Source organism: Anolis carolinensis, unplaced genomic scaffold (assembly GCF_035594765.1).
Source record: "Anolis carolinensis isolate JA03-04 unplaced genomic scaffold, rAnoCar3.1.pri scaffold_13, whole genome shotgun sequence".
Classification (NCBI taxonomy): Eukaryota; Metazoa; Chordata; class Lepidosauria; order Squamata; family Dactyloidae; genus Anolis; species Anolis carolinensis.
Window position 1 is genome coordinate 15,502,111 of NW_026943824.1, and position 14,319 is coordinate 15,516,429.

Sequence of the window (14,319 nt, forward strand, 5' to 3'; positions counted from 1 at the left end):
TTGTTTTTATCCAATTGCTGCCAGTTAGAGGGCTAAGCTCTGCCCACTTGGTCTCCTAGCAACCCACTCAGCCCAGGGGACAGGCAGAGTTAGGCCTCACTTAGGCCTCTTCCACACTGCCTATAAGATACAGATTATCTGATTTTAACTGGATTATATGGCAGTGCAGACTCCAGGCCCTTCCACACAGCTATATAACCCATTTGTAATCTTATATTAGGGTGATGCAGAGTCAGACATGACTGGACTTAATTTCAGGGGAAAACCTTTATCCTTTACCTTAACTACCAACAATTCCTCAATACAGTAGAGTCTCACTTATCCAGCATTCGCTTATCCAACGTTCTGGATTATACAACGCATTTTTGTAGTCAATGTTTTCAATACATCATGATATTTTGGTGCTAAATTCATAAATACAGTAATTACTACGTAGCATTACTGCGTATTGAACTACTTTTTCTCTCAACTTTGTTGTATAACATGATGTTTTGGTGCTTAATTTGTAAAATCATAACCTAATTTGATGTTTAATAGGCTTCTCCTTAATCTCTCCTCATTATCCAACATATTCGCTTATCCAACGTTCTGCCGGCCCATTTATGTTGGATAAGTGAGACTCTACTGTACTTTATTTCCCATACCACCATACTTTGCCACAGCAACGCGTGGCTGGGCACAGCTAGTACACATATAAAGGTACATAGAGATTGCAAAAGCTTGCACGGGGTTAATGCCTATATATCTGTAGGAGAGTTTAACAAATATTTCAGGGGAAAATGCTTTCATAAGATTAATGAATATATATTTTTCTTCTTCCTGACTTGCAAGGGCTTCTCTCCCTTTTCAAAACATTCCCTTGATTAAGAGCGAGGGAGGCTTTGCGAAAGAAAACACACTGATAAGGGAGGAGAAGAGAGAAATAGATCACATATTGCAAGCAATACCCTGCAGGCTTTGCAAAAGTAAACACACTGATAAGGGAGGAGAAGAGAGAAATAGATCCCATATTGCAAGCAATACCCTGCAGGCTTTGCAAAAGTAAACACACTGATAAGGGAGGAGAAGAGAGAAATAGATCACATATTGCAAGCAGCAATCCAGCCTTGACCCGATTATAAGCCGGGGAGGCTTTTTCAGCTCATAAATAAGGGCTGAAAAACTCACTTTTTTTGGACCTCAAGCCCAGTCTTCTCCGGAGGATTCGGGGAATTGTAGTCAAAAAGTTAAAAGGCTATAATTGTAAACCAGAAGCTGTTTGCTGGCAACGAAGAGGAAGTGCCTTAACACCCTCCCGCGTGCCAGCTTTGCCCTTTTCGTCGGGCAGTTGGGTCAGTGAGTTGCTGGCAGGGATTGTCAGCTTGCAAACTGGGAAGACTATATCTTTTTTTTTTTAAAGCTGCTCCAGCTGTAACTTCACTGACCCTTTTCTGCACATCTGGTTGCAATCAATCTTGGGAATACACTCATGCATACACACACATCTACACTTTTCCATTGTGGGGAACGTTTTGAACTTAAAAGGGGTGTGCTTGTTGGGAAAGGGGAAAAAAACGCCCTCAAGCCAGATAAGCCCGCTCTGGGGAAAAGTTGAAGTAAACAAGCAAAAAGGGAAGGGAGACCCACACGGCTTACAAGGGTTTTGATTTGCCTTTAAAAAAACAAAAAATGCTGTTTTGTTTCAGGCATGTTTAAAATCCACTCTGGACAACAGAACAAACTAGATCACAGTTTGGCTGCTGTTAGAGATGTGCGCGAATTTTTTTTCCGTTTTCTTCGTGCTATCGTTTCGTTTCGACGGTTCGTTACACAAAACTAATGACGACACTTTCGTAGGAAACGAGAGGCGACACGAAAACGAAAGCAGCACAGTCATCGTGTTTGCTTTCGTTTTCTGTTTGTTTCTGCCTCTGGGTTAGATCTGGTTTGAGGAAATGGGGATTAATGTAAATATATATATATATATATATATATATATATATATATATAAAAGAGTGATGGCATCACGGCGATTCACAAAACAACAAAAGTACAGGCCCCCCAACCTCAAAATTTGACAACACAACCCATCATCCACGCCTCAAGGTTGATACAACAAAAAGAAAAGAAAAATAAAGTCCTAATTAAGGGAGAGCAATAATTTTTTTTATCCAATTGCTGCCAGTTTAGAGGGCTAATCTCTGCCCACTTGGTTGCCTAGCAACCAAGGGACAGCCAGGTTTCAGTTAGGGGACAGGCAGATTTAGGCCTCACTTAGGCTTCTTCCACAGATTATCTAATTTGCACTGGATTATATGGCAGTGTAGACTCAAGGCCCTTCCACACAGCTATATAACCCATTTATAATCTTATATTATCTGCTTTGCACTGGATTATCTTGACTCCACACTGCCATATAATCCACTTCAGTGTGCATTTTATACAGCTGTGAAGAAGGAGCCTCATATAATCCAGTTCTGAGCAGATAATATAAGATTAGAAATATACAGTAGAGTCTCACTTATCCAACGTAAACAGGCTGGCAGGATAAGTGAATATGTTGGATAATAAGAAGGGATTCAGGAAAAGCCAATTAAACATCAAATTAGGTAATCGTTATACAAATTAAGCACAAAAACATCATATTATACAACAAATTTGACAGAAAAAGCAGTTCCATGCGCAGTAATGCTATGTAGTATTTACAGTAGAGTCTCACTTATCCAACACTCGCTTATCCAACGTTCTGGATTATCCAACGCATTTTTGTAGTCAATGCTTTCAATATATCGTGATATTTTGGTGCTAAATTCATAAATACAGTAATTACTATATAGCATTACTGTGTACTGAACTACTTTTTCTGACAAATTTGTTGTCTAACATGATGTTTTGGTGCTTAATTTGTAAAATCATAACTTAATTTGATGTTTAATAGGGTTATCCTTAATTCCTCATTATCCAACATACTTGCTTATCCAACGTTCTGCCGTCCCGTTTATGTTGGATAAGTGAGACTCTACTGTACTGTATTTACAAATTTACCACTAAAATATCACAATGAATTTAAAACACTGACTACAAAAACATTGATTATGAAAAGGCAGACTGCGTTGGATAATCCAGAACATTGTATAAGCGAATGTTGGATAAGTGAGATTCTTCTTTAATATGAAATAATTACTGGGATAGAATAATGGAGAACAATATAATCTCTAAAACCAGGACAGGAAATAAACAGGGGAATTCCACACAGGAAACAATCAGGGCCAGCTAACACCTCCCAACAAAGTATTCCCATCATCAAAGTCTGGCAAATCCTCTGTTTTCTCAGGGCCACAGACAGTAGAAGCACATAAATATCGCAAACAACATCACTCTGAAAACAAGGGAATTCCAGACAGGAAACAATCAGGGCCAGCTAACACCTCCCAACAAAAAATTCACTCAGGGAGGAAACAGCCAGGCTTTAAAGCTGCAAGGCCATTACATCCTAATCATTTTTCCTAATTGCAGCATTCATACTTGCCTCCAACAAACAAAAAAAACCAATCAGAAATATTGTATATTCACAACCTTTAGGAAATAATATCCCCTGATGGCGCAGCGTGTTAAAGCGCTGAGCTGCTGAACTTCTGGACCGAAAGGCCACAGGTTTGAATTGGGGGAGCGGAGAGAGCCCCCACTGTTAGCCCCAGCTTCTGCCGACCCAGAAGTTCGAAAACATGCAAATGTGAGTACATGAATAGGTACTGCTCCGGCGGGAAGATAACGCCGCTCCATGTAGTCATCCCACATGACCTTGGAGGAGTCTACAGACAACGCCGGCTCTTCGGCTTAGAAATGGAGATGAGCACCAACCCCCAGAGTAAGACACGACTGGACTTAATGTCAGGGGAAAACCTTTACCATTGACCATAACTACCACCAATTCCTCAATACTTTATTTCCCATACCACCATACTTCGCCACAGCAACGCGTGGCCGGGCACAGCTAGTATATATATAAAAGAGTGATGGCATCATGGCGATCCACAAAACAACAAAACTACAGGCCCCCCAACCTCGACATTTGACAACACAACCCATCATCCACGCCTCTAGGTTCATACAACAAAAAGAAAAGAAAAATAAAGTCCTAATTAGAGAAAGAGGAATAATTGTTTTCATCCAATTGCTGCCAGTTAGAAGGCTAAGCTCCTCCAACTTGGTCTCCTAGCAACCCAATAAAAAATAATAAAAAACAGTAAAAAATAATAAAAAACACTAAAAAATTAATACAATAAAATACTATAATAACAGAAAATAACTAAAAATAATACAAGAAAATAATAAAATATAATAAATAAAAAGATAACGTACAATAAAATTAATTTAAAAAATACAAATAACGTCAAATAAAAATTACAAAACAATTTTTAACCAATACCACCACCACTTTGCCACAGCAACGCGTGGCCGGGCACAGCTAGTATATAATATATTGAGGATCTGGGAAACTAAGCTGAGCTGAGAGAGGAAAATGCCTCCACGTCAGATCTGATTTGTGGAAATGTGGGTTAATGTAATAATATATATTTTATATGTGTGTGTGTGTGTGTGTGTGTGTATAAAAGGGTAATGAAATTTCAGCCTAGGACAAAACAACAAAACTACACATTCCAGAAACACCAAACTTGGCAGCACAACCCCTCATCCATGCCTCTACGTTCATACAACAAAAAGAAAAGAAAAATAAAGTCCTAATTAGAGGGAGAGGAATAATTGTTTTTATCCAATTGCTGCCAGTTAGATGGCTAAGCTCCGCCCACTTGGTCTCCTAGCAACCCAGCCAGCCCAGGGGACAGGCAGAGTTAGGCCTCACTTAGGCCTCTTCCACACTGCCTACAAAATACAGATTATCTGATTTTAACTGGATTATATGGCAGTGTAGACTCAAGGCCCTTCCACACAGCTATATTACCCATTTATAATGGACTTAATGTCAGAGGAAAACCTTTACCCTTTACTTTAACTACCACCAATTCCTCAATACTATATTTCCCATACCACCATACTTCGCCACAGCAATGCGTGGCCGGGCACAGCTAGTATATATATATATATATAGAAAGCAGCTTACCCCGGTGTTACAGCAGTGTGTTAAAACGCTGAGCTGCTGAACTTGCAGACCAAAAGGTTGCAGGTTCAAATCCAGGGAGAGGGGTGAGTGCCCGCTGTTAGCCCCAGCTTCTGCCAACCTAGCAGTTCTAAAACATGCAAATGTGAGCAGATCAATAGGTACCGCTCCGGTGGGAAGGTAACATTGGCACTCTATGCAGTCATGCCTATGGCCACATGACCTTGGAGGTGTCTGCGGACAATGCCGGCTCTTCGGCTTAAAAATAGAGATGAGCACCAACCCCCAAAGTCAGACACGGCTAGACTTAAAGGTCAGGGGAAACTCTGCATTACCTTTAATTTAGCCAAAAAATGTGAGCGTTAGATTCCAGTAAATATTGTTATATTCCAAAATCTGAAAATGTCCAAAACCCAAAACACTTCTGGTCCCAAACATTTCAGATAAAGGATCCTCAGCCTATATTGTGTGGTCTGCCTTCAAGAACCTCCCCGCTGCAATATTGCTATTTGCAGTCCTTCATTCCTTCCAAATTAATTCCAAGACTTCTTTGCCCTGCGCCTTCGCTCCGCAGCCCAGCAAATGTTGTCGAGGCCAAAGGTGAGGCCGTGTTAATGCCTTGGGGGAGAAAGATCAGAGAAGGACCCGAGAAGGCAGAGCGGAGACAAGCTTTTATTTTAGGCCTGTCATGGCCAGGGAATCCTTGAGTTGCTGTCAGACACACCTAGCTACAGCTTCTGGGATGAAAAGAAAAATAACTCTGGTTCGTAGAATCCTCATGTTGCGGTTTTGCAGCTCACTTCCTAAGCAACTCATGGATTTAGAAATCAAGTCATTGTGCATTCATTTCTGATGCATTTCTGATTACCCAACATTGAGAAAGAGGAAACATTCTCAAAACAAGCCTTGGACAAAATCTGCATTTGCTACGTGATACCCTATGAGTATTTGGAGGAATCAGGGCTATAGATTAAGGTAAAGAATTTCCCTTGACATTAAGTCTAGTCGTGTCCGACTCTGGGGGTTGGTGCTCATCTCCATTTCTAAGCCGAAGAACCAGCGTTGTCTGTAGACACCTCCAAAGTCATGTGGTTGGTATGACTGCATGGAGTGCTGTTTCCTTCCCGCTGGAACGGTACCTATTGATCTACTCACATTTGCATGTTTTTGAACTGCTGACTATAGTTTAAATAGGAGTATATATATATATATATATAATCTATATATATAAATCTGTTCTGTCCATTTCTACCTTAATACAAACAGCAAAACTACAAAACCCAGAACCACGAAACTTGGCAACAAAACACATGGTCCTCCCCACTGTGTTTAGACGACAAAACCAAAACACCAATCAAAGTCCATGTCCCTCAAAACCCCAAAATCCAAAAACAGCTATGTGCGCATGCGTGGAGCTGGCCCCTGCCCCCACCCTTGGAACACATACAGGGATTTCAGTAGCGCGTGAGCAGTCCAAAAAGGGGGGAAAGTTTTCCCCATCTCAGTCATCCAAAAACTAAGTGGTGAGGGACAATCGGACATTTGCAAACACACGGGGGGGGGGGGGTGAACTACAACTCCCACAATCCCGAACCACCTATTGGGGACAATGGGAGTGCATTGGGATTGTAGCAGGCCTACATGAAATACTTTACAAATCGCCATGCCGTCACGAACCCAAAAATGAACATAACCTGGCTCCCAGCATTAAAAATCTCTAAAACCAGGACAGTAAATAAAGAACAACACTCTGAAAACAGGGGAATTCCAGACATGTTTCCATCAGCCCAGCTAACACCTCCCAACAAAAGAATCCCCCAGGGAGGAATCAACCAGACTTTTAGGCTACAAGCCCATTATATGCTAATCAAGGTGTCCAGTTGATTATGCCACAGCAACGCGTGGCTGGGCACAGCTAGGAATATATAATAATTCTCCATGGAAAGAAGAACTGTGAGTGAGAGATCTCTCCAGTTGCTTCTAGAACTGCTGGATTCCTGATGCGATCTCAACCATGCTATAAGGCAGGCATGGGCAAACTTCGGTCCTCTAGGTGTTTTGGACTTCAACTCCCACAATTCCTAACAGCTAGTTTGCCCATGTCTGATCTCCACTGTGGAATGAATGCATTTTGACTCCACTGCCATGGCTCAATGTTATAGAACGGTTTTGCAAGGCCTTTTGCTTTCTCTGCCTAAGAGTGCTGATGCCTCACCCAACTCCATCTCCCAAGATCCCATAGCACTGAGCCATGGCAGTGAAAGTGGTATCAAACTGCATTAATTCCCCAGTGTAGATGTACCCATATTAGGCAATCTGGAAAGTAAGCCACATGGCTACCTTAACGTGGGGACCAGCTTTTATTTTTGCTCATTGGCGTTGAGAGTTTTCTCTTCCTAATAATAATAATAATAATAATAATAATAATAATAATAATAAGCAAAGTAAAGAACCTGCTTTGATTGAGTCAAAAATCAGAAATTCCTCAAAGCACAGCAGACAAAAAACCAGTACAAGAAAACCGCACTACAAACTAGAGCTGACAACAAAACATTGCATGGAAAGTTCCTTGACAAAATTGAAGGAAAAGCTGACAAGGAGAAGACCTGGCTCTGGCTCACGAATGGGACCCTGAAGAAGGAGACAGAAGGCCTGATCCTTGCAGCCCAGGAGCAAGACATCAGAACAAAGGCCATTAAGGCCAAGATTGAAAAATCAGCTGATGACCCAAAATGCAGACTGTGCAAGGAAACCGACGAAACCATTGATCCTATCCTCAGCTGCTGTAAGAAAATTGCACAGACAGACTACAAACAGAGGCACAACTATGTGGGCCAAAGGATTCATTGGAACTTCTGCCTCAAGTACCACCTCCCAGCAGCAAAGAACTGGTGGGATCCCAAACCTGCAAAAGTATTGGAGAATGAGCACGCAAAGATACTGTGGGACTTCCGAATCCAGACTGACAAAGTTCTGGAACACAACACACCAGACATCACAGTTGTGGAAAAGAAAAAGGTTTGGATCATTGATGTCGCCATCCCAGGTGACAGTCGTATTGATGAAAAACAACAGGAAAAACTCATCCGCTATCAGGACCTTAAGATTGAACTTCAAAGACTCTGGCAGAAACCAGTGCAGGTGGTCCCGGTGGTGATGGGCACACTGGGTGCCGTGCCAAAAGATCTCAGCCGGCATTTGGAAACAATAGACATTGACAAAATCACGATCTGCCAACTGCAAAAGGCCACCCTACTGGGATCTGTGCGCATCATCCGAAAATACATCACACAGTCCTAGACACTTGGGAAGTGTTCGACTTGTGATTTTGTGATACGAAATCCAGCATATCTATGTAGTTTGCTGTGTCATTATAAATAAATAATAATAATAATTTATAATAATAATAATAATAATAATAATAATAATAATAATAATAATAATATACTACTAATAATAAAACTTTAAAACTTTTTCTCCGCATCCAGGGCAGAGCGGCCTCGGCAAGTCCACCATGGTGAACACCCTCTTCAAATCCAAGATCAGCCGGAAATCCACCGGCACCGGGTACGAGGAGCGCATCCCCAAGACGGTGCACTTGCTCTCTGTCACGCACAGTAAGAACCACTCCTGCTTTTATCGTTATTGTCTTATTGCTAAATTACATTTCAATAACTCTTCACTTGCTGTTTTCCGCCTCCCTATACCCAAACTTTCTTTTATTTATTACTAGCTTGGGTACCCATGTTGCCCGGGTTATTTGAAAAAGTCAAATATTTAATCGTACATAAGGTTGTGGGTGAACTACAACTCACATCAGGCCAGGTTAACCCCGAGAAATTCCATCAGTATTTAAAAGTTTGTTATGTTGGACAAGTTTGCTCTAGATCAGGGGTCCTCAAACTTTTTAAGCCAAGGGCCGGTCCACAATCCTTCAGACTGTTGAGGGGCCGGATTATCATTTGAAAAAAAAAAAATACAAATTCCGATACACACTGCACATGTCTTATTTGTAGTGCAAAAACAACAACAACAACAACAATACAATATTTAAAAATAAAATCAATTTTAACCAACATACATTTATCAGGATTTCAATGGGAAGTGTGGTCCTTCTTCTGGCCAATGAGATAGTCAAGTTAATTATGATTGTTGTTGTTGTTGTTGTTGTTGTGTGCCTTCAAGTCATTTCAGACTTTGGGCGAGCCTAAGTCTAAAATTTATTTATTTATTATTTATTTATTTACTACATTTGTATCGCACCCTTCTCACCCCAAAGGGGACTCAGAGTGGCTTACAAATTATATGTACATACAATATATTATATTATTAGCATAGCACAATATTAGCATTATATATTACCATATTGAGCTATACCACTATACTGTAATATTATTAGTAATATTATATGTAATATAGAATACTAGCTGTGCCCGGCTACGCGTTGCTGTGGCAAAGTGGTGGAGGTATTGGTTAAAAATTGTTGTGTAATTTTTATTTGACGTTATTTGTATTTTTTAATTAATTTCATTCTAAGTTATCTTTTTATTTATTATATTTTATTATTTTCTTGTATAATTTTTAGTTATTTTTGTTATTATGGTATTTTATTGTATTAAATTTTTAGTGTTTTTAATTATTTTTTAGTGTTTTTTACTATTTTTTATTGGGTTGCTAGGAGACCAAGTTGGAGGAGCTTAGCCTTCTAACTGGCAGCAATTGGATAAAAGCAATTATTCCTCTCTCTCTAATTAGGACTTCATTTTTTTTTCTTTTTGTTGTATCAACCTAGAGCCGTGGATGATGGGTTGTGTTGTCAAATTTCGAGGTTGGGGGGCCTGTAGTTTTGTTGTTTTGTGGGTCGCCGTGATGCCATCACTCTTTTATATATATAGATATAATTAATATTATTATATGGTATTATTATTAGTGTTATATTGTATTACATTATAATATTATCAATATTATATGTATATACAATATATTATATTATAAAACTGAGGGCGGGGGCCAGGTAAATGACTTCAGAGGGCCGCATCCGGCCCCCGGGCCTTAGTTTGGGGACCCCTGCTCTAGATGCATCATCAGTGAAGTTCAGTGTGCTCTCTAGCCGTAGGGTAAACTACAACTCCCACTATGGTGAGTCAGTCCCCTCAAACCCCTTCAGTAGGTTGAGTTAGTCATCGACGTTCTGCGTGCCAAGTTTGGTCCAGCTCCATCATTGGTGGAGGTCACATTTTCTCTGTTTGTGGGTGAACTACAACTCCCAGAAAGGAAGGTTGCTTCCCCCAACTCCCTCCGTTAATGAAATTTCAGCATATCGGGTCTGTGTGCCAAGTTTGGTCCAGATCCATCGGTGTTTGGGTTCACAGTGTTCTCTGGATGTAGGTGAACTACTACTCCCCCAAATCAAGGTGAATTTTCCCCAAAGACCTCCAGTATTTTTTGTTGGTCATGGGGGCTCTGTGTGCCAAGTTAGTCCCAATTCCATCTTCGGTGGAGTTCAGAGTGCTCCTTGGTTGCAGGTGAACTATAAATCCCAGTACCTACAACTCCAAAATTTCCAGGCCAATTCCCCTCAAAACCCACCAGTATTCAAATTTGGGCATATCAGGTATGCATGTCAAGTTTGGTCCAGATTCACAGTTTCTTTGTTTGTGGGTGAACTACAACTCCCAGAAGGAAGGTCAGTTCCCCCCAAGTAATCAAATTTCAGTATATCAGGATGTATGCCAAGTCTGATCTAGATCCATCAGTGTTTGGCATCACAGTGCTTTCTGTTTGTGGGTGAACTACAACTCCCAGAAAGGAAGGTCAGTTCACCGCAACCCCCTACAGCAGGGGTCCCCAAACTTTTTAAACAGGGGGCCAGTTCACGATCCTTCGGACCATTGGAGGGCCAGACTATAGTTGGCCACCGAGCAATAATAATAATAATCATCATCATCATCATCATCATCATCAACATGGAGTTTGGTTTGGACAAATGTTCGACAGTGGCATTGAAGAAGGGAAAAATCATTGAAAGTGAGGGCATAAATATGCCTAATGGCCAAACAATAAAGTGTCACCAGCCAGAGGCCTATAAATATCTGGGCATATTACAGCTGGACAACATCAAGCATGAACATGTGAAGACTGTGGTCAGTAAAGAATACACACAAAGGGTCAGAAAAATTCTCAAAAGCAAGCTCAATGGAGGCAACACCATCACGGCCATAAACACCTGGGCCATACCTGTCATAAGATATACTGCTGGCATCATAAACTGGACACAGATGGAACTGGACAATTTGGACAGAAAAACAAGAAAACTCATGACCATTCATCATTCACTGCACCCTCGCAGTGATGTTGACCGGCTATATCTGCCTAGAAGATCAGGGGGCAGAGGACTCTTACAAGTCAAACAAGCAGTCAAAGAAGAAGAACATGCCCTGGCAGAAGATGGAAAGCAAAGTGAAGAACCTGCTTTGATTGAAGTCAAAAATCAGAAACTCCTCAAAGCACAGCAGACAAAAAACCAGTACAAGAAAACCACACTACAAACTAGAGCGGACAGCTGGCACAACAAAACATTGCATGGAAAGTTCCTTGACAAAATGGAAGGAAAAGCTGATAAGGAGAAGACCTGGCTCTGGCTCACGAATGGGACCCTGAAGAAGGAGACAGAAGGCCTGATCCTTGCAGCCCAGGAGCAAGACATCAGGACAAATGTAATCCAGGCCAAGATCGAAAAATCAGCTGATGACACAAAATGCAGACTGTGCAAGGAAACCGACGAAACCATTGATCCTCTCCTCAGCTGCTGTAAGAAAATTGCACAGACAGACTACAAACAGAGGCACAACTATGTGGCCCAAATGATCCATTGGAACTTATGCCTCAAGTACCACCTCCCAGCAGCAAAGAACGGGTGGGATCACAAACCTGCAAAAGTATTGGAGAATGAGCACGCAAAGATACTGTGGGACTTCCGAATCCAGACTGACAAAGTTCTGGAACACAACACACCAGACATCACAGTTGTGGAAAAGAACAAGGTTTGGATCATTGATGTTGCCATCCCAGGTGACAGTCGCATTGACGAAAAACAACAGGAAAAACTCAGCCGCTATCAGGACCTCAAGATTGAACTGCAAAGACTCTGGCAGAAACCAGCGCAGGTGGTCCCGGTGGTGATGGGCACACTGGGTGCCGTACCAAAAGATCACAGCCCGCATCTGGAAACAATAGACATTGACAAAATTACGATCTGCCAACTGCAAAAGGCCACCCTACTGGGATCTGCACGCATCATCCGAAAATACATCACACAGTCCTAGACACTTGAGAAGTGTTCGACTTGTGATTTTGTGAAACAAAATCCAGCATAACTATCTTGTTTGCTGTGTCATACAACGTCATTGTGTCAATAATAATAATAATGAATAATAATAATAACAACAACAACAATAATAATAAAAAGAGGGTTGGAAGAGACCCTTTGGGCCATTGAGTTCAATCCCCTTCTGCCTTTGTGCACCAAAAGCACAAGCAAAGCACCCCTGACAGATGGCCACCCAGCCTCAATGTTAATTATTATTATTATTATTATTATTATTATTATTATTAATAATAATAATAAGAAGAAGAAGAAGAAATTCAGCATATATATCTTGTTTGCTGTGTCATACAATAAATAATAATAATAATAATAATAATAATAATAATAATAATAATAATAATAATAATAAAGAGGGTTGGAAGAGACCCCTTGGGCCATTGAGCCCAACCCCCTTCTGCCTTTGTGCACCAAAAGCACAAGCAAAGCACCCCCGACAGATGGCCACCCAGCCTCAATGTTAATAATAATAATAATAATAATAATAATAATAATAATACTGTGATTTTGTGATACGAAATCCAGCATATCTATCTTGTTTGCTGTGTCATACAATATAATAACAATAACAATAATAATAAGGGTTGTAAGAGAAGAAGAGGCCCCTTGGGTCATTTAGTCCAACCCTCTTCTGCCCTTGTGCCGTGGGGGCCGGATAAATAGTTTCGATGGGCCGCGTCTGGCCCCCGGGCCTTAGTTTGGGGACCCCTGCCCTACAGTAATCAAATTTAGGCATATCAGAATGTGTGCCAATTTTGATCTAGATCCTTCGGTGTTTGGGTTCACAGTGCTCTCTGTCTGTGGGTGAACTACAACTCCCAGAAAGGAAGGTCAGTTCCCCCAACCCCCTACAGCAGGGGTTCCCAAACTAAGGCCCGGGGGCCGGATGTGGCCCACCGAAGCCATTTATACGGCCCCCACGGCACAACCCTCTTTATTATTATTATTATTATTATTATTATTATTATTATTATTATTATTATTATTTATTAACATTGAGGCTGGGTGGCCATCTGTCAGGGGTGCTTTGCTTGTGCTTTCGGTGCACAAAGGCAGAAGGGGATTGGACAAAATGGCCCAAAGGGTTTTTTCTTACCCTCTATTTTATTATTATTTCTATTATTATTATTATTATTATTATTATTATTATTATTATTATTATTATTATTAACATTGAGGCTGGGTGGCCATCTGTCAGGGGTGCTTTGCTTGTGCTTTCGGTGCACAAAGGCAGAAGGGGATTGGACAAAATGGCCCAAAGGGTTTTTTCTAACCCTCTATTTTATTATTATTTCTATTATTATTATTATTATTATTATTATTATTATTAACATTGAGGCTGGGTGGCCATCTGCCAGGGGTGCTTTGCTTGTGCTTTCGGTGCACAAAGGCAGAAGGGGATTGGACTCATTGGCCCAAAGGGTCTCTTCCAACCCTCTTTTTTATTATTATTGCTGTTGTTATTATTATTATTATTATTATTATTAACATTGAAGCTGGGTGGCCATCTGTCAGGGATGCTTTGCTTGTGCTTTCGGTGCACAAAGGCAGAAGGGGATTGGGCTCAATGGCCCAAAGGGTCTCTTCCAACTCTCTTTTTATTGTTGTTGTTGTTGTTGTTGTTGTTGTTGTTGTTGTTGTTGTTGTTGTTATTATTATTATTATTATTATTATTATTGCTCGGTGGTCAACTATAGTCTGGCCCTCCAACGGTCTGAAGGATTGTGAACTGGCCCCCTGTTTAAAAAGTTTGGGGACCCCTGCCCTACAGTAATCAAATTTCAGCATATCAGGTCTGTGTGCCAAGTTTGGACGAGCTCCATCATTGTTTGGCTTC

The 14,319-nt window shown here is 40.9% G+C and overlaps 1 protein-coding gene across 4 annotated transcripts in view; it reads left to right on the plus strand.

The window, feature by feature from the left end:
• The window catches only part of LOC100560491 (septin-12), a 119,870-nt gene that overhangs the window by 77,412 nt on the left and 28,139 nt on the right, over positions 1 to 14,319 (plus strand). For all 4 annotated transcript variants that reach the window (XM_062964724.1, XM_062964726.1, XM_062964725.1 and 1 more), the window contains one exon: positions 8,587 to 8,715. In XM_062964724.1, the coding sequence (XP_062820794.1) occupies positions 8,587 to 8,715 (129 nt within the window). The remainder of the gene's footprint in view (positions 1 to 8,586; positions 8,716 to 14,319) is intronic.